A 19,886-nucleotide genomic window follows, 5' to 3' on the forward strand; every position below is an offset into this window, starting at 1 on the left:
ATGAATTTCAAACTCCGAAGCATTGTATAATATCAGACAGACTACAATGTGATTTTAAAGAGTCAGTGTGAGGTGTAGATTCTCCCTCTATTTCAGAGGTGCTAAAATAATGTAACCATAACCTTGCAGATTTCAAGTATTACAATGCATGTTTATGTGGGAAGTGACTTTACCAACAATAGTCTCTGATGTTCTCGCAGCAGTGTGCAGCACAAACTGTATACAACTTTTTCTTTGCAGCCATGTTAGTCCTTAAGTTTAAAGTATAAGGAAAAGGTTATAATAAATAAAATATATGAAATTTTGATTTGAGACATCTGTTTCATGCTTAGAAAAGTGTATTTTATAAAAGTATTTATTTTACAGTTTTGAAAATGAACACTCTATTAAGGCACTGGGAAAATGGCAGTCAAAGGGATGTTGCTAACTTTTATAGGTCCAAACAACTGACCTACATTATCTCCTGGGTGTGAGATATTGTATGAGGTGCCCTATAATAAAGAGAATGTGTATATACACAGTAATAAAGAGGATGAGTACATGTATTATGGGAGAGAAGGTGGACATGCAACAGATTACTATGGCTTTTAAAAGAATTCCAATTTTAACAGCAATGAAAATATCAAGTTAATTTTTTAAAAATTAAGGAAAGCTATAAGAGATTAAACATGACACCACTGTTGACATAGGCCATTTTGTTTGCCTACAGGTTGACAGTGCTCTGTTAAGATCCTTTTTGGCAGAAACACAAATCGTGACCATGTATACTAATGGTAAGGGAAGAGAGAAATCACCAGTCATTTTTCTGATTTGCATGATTAGCTAAAAAACCCCAAATCATTGAGAGAAGTGACACACACATTAAAATAAAGCTTTTGAGAGGAGCAGACACTATACAGAATAAATTGGTGATTATATTCCAAATCAACTAAAATATTAATTTCCAGAAAAAGGAATCAATCAGTGCAAAGGTCTATGAAGTTAAGGCAATTTCTTAGATTGTTTTAAAAAGCACAATTTTATATTTTGCAATTCTGAGCATGATATAAAGCACAGAATACTTATTAGTAATACTTTTTAAAACAGGCATTTCCCTTTGTTGCCTAATATAAAATGCAAAAGTTTAACATCAATATTGTTTCTCTTCACCTTCAACAGGCAGTTGTTTTATGAATGCAATTCAAATATATTTTGTAGTAATCACATCTTTTTAGCACATATTTGATTCCATACACCCCCATCTACAGCAGAGGTAAATTAGCTCTGCAAGATTTCTCATGTCCAGAGCCACTTCAGCTTCAGTATAAAGTTTAGTATCTTAGCAGTACAGGCCTGAAGCTATTTTTACAGACAATAAAATGACATATTTATTTCGCTTTTCCTCTCATTCTGATAAGGGCACAAACAAACAAAACTAAAAATAGTTAGGATTCATTTTCCTGTTACCACTCCCCATCTCAGAATGGGTGTACAAGTTTAAAGAGGCATAGTAGGAGTCGAATATAGGAGTGGCAATGAAAAGGAATCCAAACAACAAACTCATGTGAAATTCCTTAGGCAGTAGTTGGGTGTGGTAAAATAAATGCAGGTATCTGATTTGCAGGAACATCTAATAGTGATGCAGTGCTTTCTCACACTGGACTAGGGGCACCTCTGTTCTACTGCAAATTTGTTTGATTTGCTTTTAGTTGGTTCTTGGTGTGTGTGTGTGTGTGGGTGTGAGGGGGGTTTACAACTTTTATAAATATTTCTTATATCAAAAAGGCTTGGATAGTTATAAGAGAATGACAGTGACAACTATAAAGATGTAGGGGGCACGCAATGGTCTAGCAGTAGCACAATGTGCAGCCACCCTGTGCTCTGAGAGTCCTGGGTTAGCAGAAACTGGGATCAGTGCTAAGCCAGCTTCCGAGCTCCTGTAGAGGGGAAAAGCTTTACATCCTTTTGCAGAGATTTCTTCAGTTGTTACATAAACAGAACAGTCAGACTCCACAGGGAGCCAGATCCAGCCCTCACAGACAGGTGAACCTGCCAACATTTGAAAGCTATAACAGAGACATTTGGAGAGAAAGACCAGGACATGCACTGGACTTGAGGGACCTTTTGGAGGCACAGAGTGAAAAAGGATAAATATTTTGTTAAATAAAAAATGGGCACTGTCTCTCAAAAATACAGACAAATGGTGTTCACAAACTGTAAACACATAATAAGGGCCTAAAGGATAGGATGAATAAACAGGGAAAGCAAAGGTAAGTGAGAGACAGAGTCAATCTGTAGCTTCAAACAGGTGGGAGGACCAATAAAGTTGTAAATCTCCAAACTACAAGTCTTAATTTCAACTACAGTGATTGACATCTTTTTATATTCTGATAAATTGTGGCACTATGAACCTACACAATAGGATAAAGACCAGCAGAATGACTGGCCCACAGACCACCACCACCTAGGAGACCAACTTCAAGGATTATTGGTGTCATTGCCAACACGGAGAGAGAATCACTGAAGGAGGCAGCCAGCGCATGCTTATTGTGCATGCCTCTGCTGATAAATGTGTAGAGTATGTGGGAGAGAAATCAGAGAAATGGTCACCCAGAAAGAAAGGGTGGTTACAAAACCCTTCAGCCTACTGGAGTAGCCTGTTTTATTTTAAAACCCTCCGTTCCTGACGAGGAAGGGAAGGTACAAAGAGACAGCCCCCCCTCCCCAATTGCTCTAGTTCCCGAACTCTCCCTTCTGCAAAAACAAAATTAACAATAAGTCAAATTTTTCTTTTATAAAGAAATCTCACCACAAATAATGGAGTCCTGGAGTAGGGGGTAGGGATAAAAAAAACAATCTTGACTTACTTAGCTCTGGGATTTGGCATCAGCAAGGCTGTTTTCTTCAGCTACAATGTCCTAAACATCCGACCCATTTACACATCCTTTAAAACTACAGAATTTGCTGTCACAGAATTGATCACTGCTTTCCACTATTGCAGATTGCTGACCAAAACCCACTAATTGAAAGTGATGTAAATTTGAAATGAGATGGGGTTAGCTCTCTCATAGATCTGTGTGTAAAATGTATTTTTTTAATACCTGAATTTGACTGCATACTTCAGTGGGGTAGCACCAAACATGTCTTTAGCATAAACAGTTGTTCCATACTTCAATAAATACTCAACTAGTTGTAAATTTCCTTCACTTGATGCAATATGAAGTGGAGTTCGACCATCATAATCTTCACAGCTCAGGTTTCCACCCTACAACATAAACACATCAACACCTAAGGAAAGAGGTAGTGTTAGTACACTGGAGGCTGGTTGGTTCAGGGGCTCAGTCACATAATGATACCTACTCCAACATTACAGTTTGAATCCAATGACCAAAAATCATTAAACATGCGACAGTTTCTCAAAAGCTTATGTGAAACTAATTGGTTAGTCAAGTCCATAATGGTGTCCAGTAGTCACGGGTAAACATGTATACTTTGAGATGCATAGACCTATGGATGTAACAAACAGTAGTTTTGTATATCAAAACCATCCTTGGCACCTCCTTCAGCTCTGGAACCTTCACAAGTGGCTAAAAATACTCTACCACATCAAGAAATTCTTTGGTGAATTCTCCAGTTCCAATACTTTGAACAGTCTGTGGATGGAAAAGTACAGGTCCAGATGCCACAGCACACCTACCACGATGCCTGACCATACCTACCAGATGCCTGACCACATGTCATAAAGAATGAATATTCAAATCTAAGAATGTGCACCACTTATACAGACACACACATAAATATGCATACATATATTAAATACAACCAGAAAGAACCTACATATTTAAAAACAGCAAGGAAAGAATTATTGCTAGGGCTGTCAATTAATCGCAGTTAACTCATGCGATTAACTCAAAAAAATTAATCGTGATTAAAAAAATTAATCACAGTTTTAATCGCACTATTAAACAATAGAATACCAATTGAAATTTATTAAATATTTTGGATGTTTTTCTACATTTTCATATAGTATTCTGTGTTGTAATTGAAATCAAAGTGTGTATTGTTTATTACAAATATTTGCACTGTAAAAATGATAAACAAAAGAAATAGTATTTTTCAATTCACCTCATACAAGTACTGTAGTGCAATCTCTTTGTCGTGAAAGTGCAACTTTAAAATGTAGATTTTTTTGGGTGTTACTACCATACTCTATTATACAGACATATTACTTGCTTCCAGTTTCTTACAAATGCATTTTGTATTAAGCTATAAATAAAAGATTTGTAAAAAGTTTAATTTTTTACCATTTCTCCTATGGCTTTTAGTGCATCTGTGTCACCTATTTTAGCTGCGGCACAGGCCAAAGAAGGAATTAATGCATCTCTAATGGCTTCCAGCTCCTGGGAAACAAAAAATAAAATTTAAAATTTTTAGTATCATACATATCTTTTTATTTACCATTTGTGTCCTTAGAACTACTGATATCTACATCAGAAGAACAATATTGCACCCATGTTTACTTGGAGAGTAACCAAATATAATAATTGAGGATACCAGTTAGTAAAAACAATCTTGTTCACATTCTTTGAGGGAAAAGAAGTCACATGTATACTCTCCCCGAAGTTCATAAAACCCTGTTTCCATAGTTACTTGGACTTCTCTCGCTTCCTAGTTACACTGGAATTAAATTAAGAGGATTTCTGAACTATGCTATTTCAGACGCACATGCTAATTACAGTTTTTTTCAGATCCCCCAAATGACATCCCTGTGTCTACACATGAATTCTACACAGCAAAACTCCATCCTATTATCAATATGTGCTCATCTCAACCCAATATTAGTTTTTTGGAAACCATTTCTGGTTTGGCCAATAAACAATATGCAACTGAAATAGCATATTTTAAAACGTCTATTTTCCTGAACAATGAGCATGTCGGTTCTTCTAGTGCAAGTGGCAATGAAAAAGCCTCTAAGCAGTCATCTTTGAAGTTTAATAATTAATTTTAAAACAATCTCCCACTTCATATAAAAATCAATATAATAAAGAAGTGATCAAGATAATAAATTAAATGCCTGAAAACTGTATTATTACCAAACTTACCACTTCCTTACTAACTACAGATATCAGTTTCCTGAAGTCAATATGGAGTTAGGATACTTCTGAGTCCTAGTCTGACCATGCTGATTCTAACAGCTATTTAGTAAACAACCTTTTTCAGTATTCACAAACCTCATAAATAGGATCCTGCAAAATATGGCACGTCCTAATATCAATAAGGTGTGACTTTTTTGAACCACATTTGTTAAAGATTCTTAAATTTTGAGACCTGCTCTGATTGATTCACATACAAATTTACAATATTTTGTCTTTTTGTGGTAGCTGGTCAGACTGAAGAGTAAAATATATAAATATGATGGACATATCATGGATCCACCATCATAAGGCTCATAGAAAATTATACATATAAAGTATAAAGTATACATATAACACCATTTGCTAATATATACTATTCTGAGAAGTTTCTACTGATGTTTAGAACCGAGGACAGCAACACTTGCTTTTGCTCTGCTATTTTTTTTTTTATCATTCTGCTTGGAAATGCTTTTCATAGTGGAAGAATATGCTGCATAAACTCCAAAAATTAGATCTACGTTACTAACATATGTTACTTACTCACTATTTGAGCTGTGTAAATAATGAATGTTTTTGGTATAGAGGCCAAACTGAAAAAAAAAAAATCAGATAAAAAATCTGGTTCGATTCATACCAAAACATTTTTTCTTCTAATCAAAAACAAAACAATCATTTTGTAGCAACCAAAACGTTTTGGTCGACTCAAAACAAATTTTGCTTTTTGTTCTTTTTTCCCCTCTCGAGTTTTTTGTTTTGATATGGCTGTTCTTCACCTTTTTTATTGGTCACATTTGAAATTAAAAGGCTGTTTTTTCCAACCGAAAGTATTCATGAACTTTGACCTGAATTTGGCAAATAGTTTCAGCCCCCCCCCCTCCCCCCCAAATGCAGTTTTCAGCAAAAAAACAATGTGTTGTAAAAAACATTGCCCAACTCTCCTCGCAAGAAGGGTTGAGCATCAATAAACTTCTGGTGCACTCAGCACTCCGTAGGCAGCCACCCAGGCCTTCAACATTAACACACATTATGCTAGATCAGTGGCTCTCAAACTTTGGTACTGGTGACCCCGTTCACATAGCAAGCCTCTGAATTCGACCCCCCTTATAAATTAAAAACACTTTTTTATATATTTAACACCATTATAAATGCTGGAGGCAAAGCGGGATTTGGGGTGGAGGTTGACAGCTTGCAACCCCCCATGCAATAACCTCGCAACCCCCTAAGGTGTCCTGACCCCCAGTTTGAGAACCTCTGTGCTAGACACTTATATGTACTGGAACACATTGTTGTCTCTCAGGGCTCTCCCTATTTCCTAATTTTAACCTATCATTGTACTACTGTGCTCAGTGGCATGGCTTACAGGTAGATACCTTCACCCACATGCATTGGGTTAACATGGTCAACTTTCCGCTTCAAGTCCTGAGGCTACATTTAGCCCGGGTGGACCAGGCTTTTGGGTCCTTAAGCTCCTTGTCTGCCTTCTGTCTGCTCGGACCACCTGAGTCAGGGTTTACCAAAAGCAAACAATACATGTATTCTCCCCTTACAGACCTCTGTGTTGATCCAGTCCAACTGCATCAAAGATTTATTTATTGACCTGAGGTGCGTGAGATTAGAAATTGTGTAGCTGTTCCACAATAAAGCATTTATCAGCCTACCAGCTGTTATCCAGGTCAAACAGAACCAGCAAGCTATTTCTGAATGTCTTCAGATTCACCCATTTGACCTGCAGATTAACAAAGATGCTGTCTCAGCTCCAGTCCTATAATCAAAATAGGAGCAAAATGCAGCATCTCCCAGAAGTACAGCACAGGACTAGTGCTTTTCTATCAAAATTCTCTCAGATCTCAGCCTCTGGGAGCACAAGTTGAATCTATGATTCACAAAAGCCAACAAAAAATGCAGCATGAAGATACTTGTGATCTTCCTGTGTATTACGTAAAGCTGAGAGAGAGAGAGAGAAAAATATTTTTGATATGTACCTCACCTCTGCAAGTTTCATACCATTCCTACTTCACTCTCACCCATATGTTAGAATGAGTGTGGCCGATAAGGCTCTGATTCATCTCTGATAGGACTATGAAGAGACACTATTAGGAGACACCAACTTCATAAAGATGAAAAGAGCCAAAGAGTCCAATGGCTTTGCTTTGTACCCTTCCTTAGACCTGATCCACGCACAGTTTTTGTACCAAATTAATTATTTTGAGTAGTTGTGTGATTTTTTTTTTTACCAAAATAGTTAAGTTTGTACAACCCCCTACCATAGACAGTTATAAGCTATACCACTATAAGGCACCTTTATACTGGTATAATTCTGTCCACAATAGAGGTTTGTACTGATTTAACTATATAGTTTCTAAATGATAAAGTTAAAGCAGTACAAAAACTGTATTTACACAAGCCCTGGAGTCTTATTTGGGGTCATTCCAAGCCTCCCCAATGGGTCATTAGCGAGATCTTATCTCATAAAGCATGATAAAGAGCTTAGTGACCCACAATTCAAAGAACAGCAGCAACAAGTTCTGCTGACACTAATAGAATGACCCCAGAAAATCTGGAACACACTGTCTGTGCTATAAGTGGGGGGTTATTTTTGTTTGTTTTAAAACTCTCAACCACAGAATGATCCCAATTCCATGAGTTCAATGAGCAGGAGAGCGTGTAACCTTCTAAACCTAGTCTTCAACTTCTTTTATGTTTAACTCACTCCATGTGACCCCAGTCCCTCACCCTTTTTCCTTCTCTCCTACCCCCATGCACTCTAGAGTAGGTATTCAATTAAACCTTCCCTGAAAACAAGCCAAGAGAAGACCATAATAATTATGTCTTGCAATGTTCTCCATAGAACATTTGTTGTGCAATCAACATTGACTAATATTGACTCCGCATTAACAGCTACACGCAGAATGCCTCTTATTGTACTAGTCATTTATAATTTTGTGTATTACAGTATTTTCCCTCTATGCTTGAATTGTTCCATACTGTCAAAATATGTAGAATATTCAAAATAATTTAGTATTTTCTTTCACATCATAAGTACCATGCATGACAATGATCCATGTAGTATTTGTGATAGCATAGATCATCAGTGAACCAAGAAGTAATCAAGAGAATTTTACAGACATAGAAAACAAATTCAAGGTTTAACTTATTGTTGTACCAAATGCCCCCCCATGGCCTGGTTAGTTGAGACACTTAGCAAGGAAATCTGTGTTTTGTTTTCAACGTTGCAGTGTATTTCACCTTTAAGATATACTTGTTTAAGTTAATTTTCTGCTGTACATGAGTTCACTTTAAATATTTAAAGTAGGTACCTCCTTGCAGCTGACACTTAGAGATTTGGCAATAACTTGAATAAACTTGCTATCTGTAAGAGAGATCTTGGCTCCTGTGGGTACTACAGTCATTTCTCCTCTCAGATTCTCACTCAGCATCTGAAAAATGGGCAAACAAACAAATCATTGTAAAAAGCAAGAGAAAAAAGGGTTGATGCTGTTAATTTTTATTACCCTAAGCTAGAAAGTTACAGAAAATGCAAATGAGTGCAATTTACTGTAAAAATTAGTCTTGCCCCATAGAATAAGAACCCAGTTGAAATTACTTAATATTTTCTATAGGCTATTATTTATTTGCTTAGCACAGTGGAAGTGGCACTGGAGAAGACACAAAGGTAAAAACAGTTATAATTCCAAAGAGTTTATAACCTAAAAGATAGAGAAATGTCAGAACATACTCGAAAATCCAGAAGGCGGAGCAGTTGTTTGGGGTGGGTGGGAGGGGGTGCGAGAACGGTTTGGTTTAAGTAGTCAAGATTTCCCAGCATGGTAAGTAGCATCCTATTTAAACTAACAGTAAGTTAAAACACTGAATGAGAAAATAAAACTAGGAGATCAGTGGTGACTTTAGGAAAAGCACTGGGCCTTCTGAGATCCTGCCTTTGTCCGGTGTTTTAGAGTAACGAAGCAAGGCAATGTTTAACTAGTATGCCCTGCACTGACTGTACACTTATCGCTCAATCAAAAGCCCAATGACGTAAATGGAAAGGTTCATACCGATTTTAATAGGCTTTGAATCAGGCCCTTTGGCCCTGATTCTGTAAACCCTTAGGCACATGCTTAACTTTAAGCATGTGTGTAGCCCCATTGATTTCAGTGTTTCAACATTAAACATGTATTTAGTATTTGCAGGATGAGGGCCTTAGCACTAACCAGGATCAAGCATCAGTGAGAGACTCCCTGCTCAGAAGCAGCCTCTGAAACAAGACTGGAGAAGAACAGACACATAGATGCTGAAACTAGGGGTGCTGCCGCATCCCCTGGCTTGAAGTGGACTCCATTATACACAGGGTTTACAGAATGCTTAAATGGCTCTCAGCACCCCCATGATACAAATTCTTCCAGCACCCCTAAATAGAGACACTCTTAAATCTAGAAATAAGATTTCATAAAAGCTGGAGGAAAGAGGGAACAAATCTGAACATCATGAACATTAACAAATCCACTGGTTTCTCCAACTTTGATGATTTTATATGCTGGCTTTCTCTCGTCAAGATGCCTCCACAACTATTAACAGTAAGTTGCCTCAATTACCTTGCTTGGTGACAGGTTTCAGAGTGGTAGCCGTGTTAGCCTGTATCAGCAAAAAGAACGAGGAGTACTTGTGGCACCTTAGAGACTAACAAATTTATTTGGCCATAAGCTTTCGTGGGCTAAAGCTCACTTCATTAGATGCATGCAGTGGAAAATACAGTAGGAATATATATATACATATACACAGAGAACATGAAAAAATGGGTGTTGCCATACCAACTCTAACGAGACTAATCAATTAAAGTGGACTATTACCAGCAGGAGAAAAAAAACTTTTGTAGTAATAGTCAGGATGGACCATTTCAAATAGTTGACAACTCCCAGTCCTTATTCAAGCCTAATTTAATGGTGTCCAGTTTGCAAATTAATTCCAGTTCTGCAGTTTCTCCAGTGGATGGGTCATTACACAAAGTAAAAACTATTTCCCCATGCTAATTTCCCCCTACTGTTACTCACACCTTCTTGCATGCATCTGATGAAGTGGGTTTTAGCCCATGAAAGCTTATGTCCAAATAAATTTGTTAGTCTCTAAGGTGTCCCAAGTACTCCTTGTTCTTTTTGTCTCAATTAGAATTTTAAGAAGCAGGACTGTGCAAGTTTGCAAGAAAGCAAGGTGTGATGTGGGAAGAAAGAGTGCCCCAGATTTACCTGTGTCTAGGCATGCCCTTTATAAAAAAAACACTCCTAAACACTTACAATATTGTAACTGTCTGCTGGAAGAGTCCCATTACATGTATATCAGTGGAAGTTATGTACTGATTTGGTGCATGGAAATTTCCAGATTTGACAGGCTGACATAAATTCAGATAGGTCCGCCTGCTATTGAAGAGCTTTCATTAAAAAAATACGTTTTTTAAAAAGGCAAAGTAGAAATTATACATTCATTGCTGTGGGGTCACATATGGACTACCACTGCTTCTTTGGCAGTGCTATACCTATAAGCCATATTCTCTACTACACCCTTTGTGGAATGTGTTTCTGCATAAAGTATGTTGTGCACAGTTGCTCCTCCCACAGCAAAGAGACCTCCTCCTTTCCAGGACAAAGATTTTGTTAAGTTACACACACAGAAAATGTTTAAAATATAAGAAACTACTAAAGTAGAAAGTGGTAAGATAGTTCTAAAAATATTAAAATTTCATATCCAGACAGCTAGTAAATCTCTTACAAAGTTTATAAGACTATTTAAATTTAAAGCTCTAAAGAAAGGAAAAGCCACCAACCTCCATCCCCATTGATAAGTATTCTATAGGATTTTCTTTTTTACAGCCATTATTTGAAGGTATTGACTTGGAAATAGATTTTTTTTTCACAACTGATCAGTTGTTGTTTTTTTTTTTTACCTAGCACATCCAACGGAAGGGGAAATCATTAGTTTGATAGGTTAAATCTAGAGAATGACTCATGTTGATATCATCCAAAAATCAGGATAACAACTTTACTCCATCAGGACTATGACTTTGCTGCATATAAAAACAGAAGTTTTAGTGTATACGTGTGCTAGCATTCTGCCACCGAAAAGAGAATGTTTAACAGAGGGCTATATATTTGTATGTGTTGTGTTAACTCTATCTATTTCCCAACACCTAAGACATTAATTAACCAAAACAAATCTGTCATTAACAAGTAATTATAAATATATAGTCCATTAATAAACACTTGAAAGTCAGGGACGCAGAGAAATGGTCTGTGTTTAAAGAACATACTCATTTCAAATCTTTTCATCTTAACAAAATTACATCTAACATTGACACTCAAGACTCACAGACTTCAAATAAAGTGACAAGAATAATAAGATGCACCAGTTGCTACATGAAGACTTAAATATAAACCCTGGGTAAAATCCAGGCTCCACTGAAATCAGTGACAAAATTTTCATTGACGTCAATGGAGCCAGGATTTCACCTCCGTCCTGTTTCAGTTTGCACATTATTTATTTGGAGTCTGTGCTGAAGCTGCAGGACAGATCCACTGCTGAATTTAAAAGCAGAAGTTTTAAATATCGGTGTTGGTTTTCAGCTTACCTCTATGCAGAGGTCTGAGGATTTTCTTCCCCCCTCAAATCTACCTATTTTCATAGTTCTACAACAACATTATTTTGCATAAAATAGGAGGGTGTGAGGTATTCACATTAGATAGTGGAAGCGAATGCTCATAAATTAACATAAAAAGTCAAATAATTTTATTTGACAGAAGTCAGTGTAGTAAATATTAAAAAATTAGATTTTAAAAACCAACCACTATTAAAAGTCTACTAAACTAACAGTGAAATATTTACCTCCTTCTTCTCCTCCCAGCTAAGATGGCTTTTGCTCAGTGTGTATGAGAGTTTAGCTAGGGCTGCTTCTGGTGTCATATCACCCCCTGGAATTACTCCTACAGAAGTGAGAGTCTGTGAATGAAAAGAAACTTTGACTTAATTAGTGTAGTATTCAGAAACACTTCTATACAGTATTGATGCATATGGGATTACTAGAGACCCAGAATGACCATTTTTTTTATCCTAAAAGGAAAAGGTTATGGGTGTGTATTAACTACATAAACAGTTGTTAGGTTAGCCCTCATTATAAAGCTGCAGTTACTAGCTTTTAAAATCAGTGTGTTTTTAAAATTGCTAAATATGTTATTTTCCCACAAACATATTGACCAATTTATTATGGGGTATTACCCTGGATGAATTCCAGTACTGCAGTGTGCTACCAATACGGGTGTTGTCAGACCGCATTACCTGTGTATGATTTAGGATATGAGACTAGACTGCATAATTACAGTTCTGGCAAAAAAACAAATAGTGCTTGCTATAGACAGATTGCTTCCCCTATACAATTCAGCAATTAACTAATGATTGAACCAATGCAAAAGGAGAACCAAATTGACCTATCTTCAGTATGTACATTTACAGAGCATACCAACCATGGAGTGAAGACAAAGGAGGTTTCCTTAAGATCTTCATATACCATTTAAAACTTCCTTCTGTGCTGGAAAATTACAGTGTTTTCAACCAAAGAACTGCTAAGGCTTTTCAAGGGGCTGGATAGGAGGGGAAGTGATTTCCCCCACTTCCTATCACCACATAGACCCCTCAATTATAATCTGTTCTGAGGAGGTGGATCAGAGCCCAGATATTCAGTTACCGTAATTAAAAGAGTTTGAGATGAACCATGATTATTTAATCACTAAATCACTTGACTAGCTAAAATATGTACAAATGACAGGATAAAGCCACATGTAGTGAAGGTAACATGTTATTACCAGCTACAAAAAATGTTATTTACTTTTTTAAAATATAAAAAATTTAATACAATCTTTTTTGAAACAAACTAATATTATAGTAAATTTCCAGAACTCAGCCAACATGTTTCCTCCACAGAGCTGTTACTCTTGAAAAGGGAAGGGCAGTGAAAAACCACCATTAAATAAATTCTGTAGAATTCAGCCAGAACACTCCATGGCTCTGTCCACGTTGGCAATGTTCTCCAGTACAGATACCAATATAAATAGGGTTTAGCCTCCATCAGTGGAAGTTGGTGAAGCCACATAATACAAAGCTGAAAAACTGGGGCCCAGGAATTAACAAGTGACTGAAAGTGACTAAATAACCCTGTAAAGGTTTAATAATATTAAATTAGGAAAACAGCACTTTGGATCAAACACAAGAAGTCATTTTCAGAGGTGCTCTACTTATGGAGAATTTTTCAGCCAAAATATAGGGGGGAAATTGCTACATTTTTGTTGAAGCAGAATGTCATATAGTAAATTAGATTTTGTTCTCATGAAATTTTGCAGTTTCAGGTATCTTGGGATTATTTAGTGAACAAACTTTACATTGTTTAAATTTTTACATTCAGTTGTTTATTTATTGCTTTTTTCATTCTTCATATATTTTACATTAACCAACATGTATGGGAGCTCCATGATGGTCAAAGTAATCCCTCTAAATTCCCCATTTATGTTAGCCCAAAACTTTATAGCCTACTCAGTAAAAGGTCTGACCTTATATTTCAGAAGGTCTCAAGTTCAAATCTTGTGACGCCTGCTCTTTTGACATCTGTGACAGTCTGTACCCCTATGTTCACCCCATTTACAAGACTATGATAAATTTTGTACAAAGTATGCCTTGTGAGGTATTATTTGAAAACTCATAATTTACTAATCATTATTGTCCTTGTAAAATATGTGTGGCAACATCATATGTAAAGTTATAACATTCTACTGTAATGACATTACTGAGACATGTTCTGAGTTTGAAAAAGCAGCCACAAACCAGTTCCTCGGAGACAAAAGGCAAACTGACACCTTAGCCAGATGTCAATGAAATCAAATGAATTATCGCCTAGTTAAGTGGCCATTCTTTGGCAGGAAAAAGGATGTGAGCGAGATATTTACATCTTTGCAAAGAAACAGCTGGAGGTTCCCATCCACACAGACTTTCTGTCTCCTGAACTCCAGTTGGAGATGACTCTCAAAGAAGAGGAAAAGTGTAAGAATGGAGAATAGACACCCCAAGTTATTCCTTCCTTATTTCTCTCTACCCACAGCAGACACTACACCTGAGCAACAAAGAAACAGCTTTGGACTGAGGGAGGGATCCTGCTGACACATGTGGCGAGAGAGACTTTTGCTTTGAATTCACTTAGCTTGTTAAGTTAGATATTAGATGCATTTTACTTTTTTTCCCCTTGTAACCAATTCTGACTTTTATGCCCCATTACTTGTAATCATGTAAAATCTATCTTTCTGCAGTTGTTAAACTTGTTTTATTGTTTTATCTAAACTGGTGTGCTTGGATTGAAGTGTTTAGGACACTTCATTTGAGATAACAGGATTTAAGCATATCATTTCCTATTAATAAAATTACGGGTTTTATATGAGCTTGTGTTGTCCAGGAGAGGGCTAGGCAATCCAAGATGCACATTTCTGGGGACAGTCTGGGACTGGGAGTTTGCTGGTATTGCTCTACAGTGTAATTCAAGAGTGGCTGGCTATAGCACTCATATAGTATAGCTGGGAGTAATTTACATGCTGGAGGCTGTGTGAGAGCAGACCAAGAGTGGTGGCTCTCACAGTGAAGCAGTGTAAAAGGCTGGTGTAAAACCCCATTTGGAGAATTGAGGGGACACAGCTGTTCAACAGTCCAGATTGTACCCTGGGTAATGTCACAATTTATGTTTCCTTTTTTCCTCAGTTATATATTAGGTTATAAGAAAGTTGTTGAAACAAAAAATAAATAAAGCTGTGCCAAAATATTTCATGTATAAGAAACAATAATAGTTCAGTCCTACTGTAGAAAGAAGTGATATTTATAAACACAAGGCATACTATAAAAAGATTAGTCATTGAATGGTCAATGGAGATCTGAAAGCAGGCGTAGGCTAGGGAATAGAAGGAAAGTTAAGCAAGACAAATGAACTTTCCTCCCACAATTCAGAATTCTCACACAGGTTATGAACACTGGTGGGGTCTGTGAGGCTCATGAGTCCTACCAATATTTTGACTAACCAAAAAGGTTGTGAATTGCAAATAAGATTAGGGAAACTCTATTAAAATATGATGAATACCCTGAATACCAAGAGTATCAGTATCTGCATATAAATTTGCTTTAAACTAGCCTACACCTGCTTTCAGATCTCCAGAAGTCACAGACTACTGGCCTCCATTCAGAGGGACATCCCAGTACATACTATACTGATGAACTCATTGGCACATGCAGATAGCCTAATGGGAGTCTTGAGGGTCAAGTAAGTGATGATGTTTAGAATATTTCAGAAGTTTGCCACCTTACTGAATGCCCTTATTTTATAACTATTAAAGTAACTGCAAACCTGAAAAGGTATTACTTGACATGTCTGACCACACTCACTGGAGTTCTTTTGGGATTGACATCAACAGTATTTTGCAGATGGATGCTGGGGTGTCACACACACAGTGGAAGCCAACAATCAGTAAATTGGGATGAGATCTAGCTAATTACAAAATTCAGACTAAAATAAAGGGCTTTTTTTAAATCTTGTTTGCAGATCAGCTTGAACCATTTAAAAGCTAATTGAATATGGTTGTTTTATAGACAACATCTTCCTGTAGCTAGATGTTTGTTTTCTAGCATATTAAACATACAGCGAATCACATAAGTGAAACATTTCTTTTACATAACATTGCAATCAGAAATTGCTGTATTTCTCTCACCTGTCCAGTTGCATAGACTGCAGCAACACTCCCGCGTAAGCACTGGGTACAATTCAGAATCACTACTTTTCGTTCTGTTGCTTTCTTCAGTTCGTCTAGCAAATCTTCTCGATTATTTGGTGCATTACCAGTTCCGTAAGTTTCAAGTACAATGCCCTCCATTGGAGGCTGAAGAAATGCCTTCACCTATTTAAAATAAGGTGTTAAAGTATTACAATGCCATGTCTTTAATGCTATATAATTCGATTAGCAACCCCTTTCTCCCCATACATGTTTTTCAAAAGATCTTACAAAAGCAGTGGATGGCACTCCCGAGCCAAAAAAAAAGGAATTAAAGTTCTTGCCTATCATGATTGACAGTATTTATAGAGAGTATACCCACCGAGGTACCATACAGTAGCACAAACATATTAACCATGTTCAGAGCTTTATATCTATATATGACTAATCCAATACCAAAGTATATGGAAAAACACATTGGAAGGGAGGGTTCAAGACAGGTTGGTAGACGCTTATAAATATAGCGGCAGTAGTGGCATCTTTGGTGAAAAAAATTAAGTTTAAGTATGTGAAAGGATGGACCAAGATGGACTTCAGTGGGAAACAAGTTCCAATTTTTACAGGACATCAGAGCACAAATAAGAATATGGGACCCCTGAAAGGTTACGCAGGGTCAGCTGGAATTAGCCAGGGCCTACACCATTGAGGATATTAAAAACCAACAGCGTCAATTTAAAGTCAATCTACCACAAAACAGGAGTCAGTATAAAAAAATGTACAGGGTAAACACTTAATTTGATTAGAGTTTCACAAGCCAGTGAGGAAATATGCAGTTGAATACTGAACTAATTGCGAGGGGTATGTGTGTGTGTGAAGAACTCTCTTTGGACCCCTACGCAGAAATGAATTGCAAAAATGAAACCTCATGATCACAAGGGCATGTTTTACACTTGTGAGGTTGTCACCTAATAAATAAGGATGCGGCCTGTACAAATTGCACAACTAGAAAAACTATATTCATACCACTTCTGACACATGGCTTTCCAAGGCAAGGGCACTGTCAAAAAGTGATGCCATGATTACTAATAATCACATGGTACTTTCAAATAAGTTCCATCAATAAGAGGTGCATAAAGAAGTGTTTAGTTAAAATGCCATTATGTCTCAAGCAGGAATCAGAGTCTTACAAATAATAAGTACTTCATCTACACTGGCCATTTGTGGTGATCATTTTTAAAAAATAAGGCTGGGATTTTCAAAAAGAAGGCTATGGGAGTTGGGAAACAATTTCTTTAGACTCCTATGAAAATCCCAAAGGGATATATTTTAAAATAATGGCAATTTTCTACAGGAAGGGCTGATTAAAATGACCTTAGGGAGAAAAGGATGGCAAGCTATTGTTTCAATACATTACATAGGCTATTTGCTGTATTGTAGCTATGTTGGTGCCAGGATATTAGAGAGACAAGGTGGGTGAGGGTAATATATTTTATTGGATCAACTTCTGCTGGGGAAAGAGACAAGCTTTCAAGCTCTGAGTGAGCTCAAAAGCTTGTTTCTTTCACCAATAGAAGTTGATCCAATAAAAGCTATTACCCTCACCCATCTTATCTCTCTTACATAAGCTATGCACTTGCATGATGACCGAACACTATTTGATAAATGTAAATGTATTACTTGTAAATGCAGAAATATTCATAAATGGAACAACACATTCACAGAATTCTTACTTGATACATTTGAACCACAATGATAAAATCGACCATGTTTAGTACATATGCCTTCCAAACATTAGAAGGAATTAATTTAAATTCAAGAAACAGTTCATTTAATTGAAGAGTCGAGGGGAGGGGAGGGAGAAGTAGTTTTCTATGGGCCAATTGGTAACCACGCAGCTAATGTATCTCATCAATGTAAGTAGTCATCTAGTGAAATTATTTAAAACAACTTACATATTCCTTTGTTGATCACATAAACTACTTGCAATACACTACAGTCGCCTATGAGGCTAACTATACAGTTGGAGTTTTATTACAAATCTACCACCCGACTGCATTTCCATCTGTTCAGATTCACCTAAAAAGAAGACTAGTATAATTGAGGAATTTCTGCTTAAACTACTGGATGCAATTTATGCTGACAATGGCCACGAGAAAGATAACTCAGGTTGGCGAAACTTCAAAAACAGACACACTGGTGCTTCAATACTGAACTTTGCAACCCCTAACTTTTCGGCACCCTTCTGCCTAGTTGGCACATCAGTAGGTCAAAATACACTATGGAATTTTTAGTATGCAGCCGCAAGGTCCACACGACCAGTTTGCGCACAGCACACCAGAACGCTCATAGATTTACACCTCAGTTTGCCACGCACTAACTCTCTGTATAGACAAGCCCTACACATTTCATGCAATGTGAAAGAGCTTCAGAAAGGAGAGACAGACCTATCCCAAAATACCCTCTGACTAGTGGCTAGTCAGGGTTGGGGCACTCACCTGAGAGGTGGAAGACCTGGGTTCAAGACCCTGGTCTAAAATCAGGAGGAGGAGGAGGGATTTGAACTCCCATGCTCCATATCTTGGATGAGTGCTCTAACTACTGGGCTATTGAGTATATAAGGCAGGAGGGGGTACCACTTCAACACATTTTGTGCAGGGCCTGGTAAGGTAAGGTGCTTTTAGGTGGCCTCTCTATACGCCAACCGGATTTGGCCCCACAAGCGAGATAGGCTGGGGAAATGCCTAGTTTGTGAATCCTGCCAGGGCCTAGGGATAGTTAGGCACAAAGCTGCTCAGTGGCATCAGGACTTAGGTGGCTTTATGTATGCCCATCAGCATTTAGGCAGCTAGGGAACTTTAAGGTGGAATCTTAGGTGCCTAGGGACTTTAGGCACCTACAGGGTTCGGTGGACCTGAACGGGGGGTTGTGAATGTCAGTGGCACCTAAATGTTGAATGGAGGTGCCTAAAATAGCAGTTAGGTACCTAACTTCCCCTCGTGAATCTAGCCCATACCATGTAAGACCTCAATTCTGCAAAGCAACCTCCTAGCATTGGCCTCTGTGGAGTCCCATTGTTATCAATAGGGCTCCAGGTGTTCACAGGGGTGCAGGGGTTCACATTAGCATATCATAGAACAGGATCAGAGCCCTGAACCCTTAGATTAGTTGCAGGAAGAAGCATGAATTGTAGAAAAGGGCACAATTTCCTCACTCCATTTCCCCATATTGTATATGCATGCATACCTTTGGCAAAGTGTATATTATACACACACACTTGACTGCATGGCAAATAGACACTTCTGGTCACTATAGCTTGCACGTGCTTGTCAAGAGTTCGAATACATCTTCCAGACACATGGAAGCGATATATTATCAATTCCAAAGCCCATGTGATTCAGGTTAAAGGTACTTTTAAAACCTTCATAAATAGTTTTCCATGCTAGGACTATTCAGTCATATTACTACTAGGAATGTTTACCAACACAATTGGGGTACATTGCTCAAGGCTGTTTACCAAAACAATTAAACATCTTAAGAACATAAGAAAGGTCATACTGAGTCTGACCAATGGTCCATCTAGCCCAGTATTCTGTCTTCCGACAAAAACAACGAGGAGTACTTGTGGCACCTTAGAGACTAACAAATTTATTTGGGCATAAGCTTTCGTGGGCTAAAACCCACTTCATCAGATGCATGGAGTGGAAAATACAGTAGGAAGATATATATACATAGTACATGAAAAGATGGGGGTTGCCTTACCAATTCTAACAAGACAATTCAATTAAAGTGGGCTATTATCAACAAGAGGAAAAATCACTTTTGTAGTGGTAATCAGGGTGGCCCATTTCAAACAGTTGACAAGAAGGTATGAGTAACAGTAGGGGGAAATTAGCATGGGGAAATTAGTTTTTAGTTAGCTTATGCCAAAATAAATGTGTTAGTCTCTAAGGTGCCACAAGTACTCCTTGTTGTTTTTGCTGATACAGATTAACACGTC

General features: G+C 37.5%; 1 protein-coding gene across 1 annotated transcript in view; it reads right to left on the bottom strand.

Moving 5' to 3' along the window:
* ASPG (asparaginase) overlaps window positions 1-19,886 on the bottom strand; it is a 78,465-nt gene that overhangs the window by 14,719 nt on the left and 43,860 nt on the right. The window contains exons 8-12 of the mRNA XM_065404277.1: window positions 15,890-16,075; window positions 11,985-12,098; window positions 8,432-8,551; window positions 4,284-4,379; window positions 3,081-3,244 (exon numbers count right to left, since the gene is read on the bottom strand). Coding sequence (XP_065260349.1) covers window positions 3,081-3,244; window positions 4,284-4,379; window positions 8,432-8,551; window positions 11,985-12,098; window positions 15,890-16,075 — 680 coding nt within the window. The remainder of the gene's footprint in view (window positions 1-3,080; window positions 3,245-4,283; window positions 4,380-8,431; window positions 8,552-11,984; window positions 12,099-15,889; window positions 16,076-19,886) is intronic.

The sequence above is a fragment of the Emys orbicularis genome, chromosome 4 (genome assembly GCF_028017835.1).
Source record: "Emys orbicularis isolate rEmyOrb1 chromosome 4, rEmyOrb1.hap1, whole genome shotgun sequence".
NCBI lineage: Eukaryota > Metazoa > Chordata > Testudines > Emydidae > Emys > Emys orbicularis.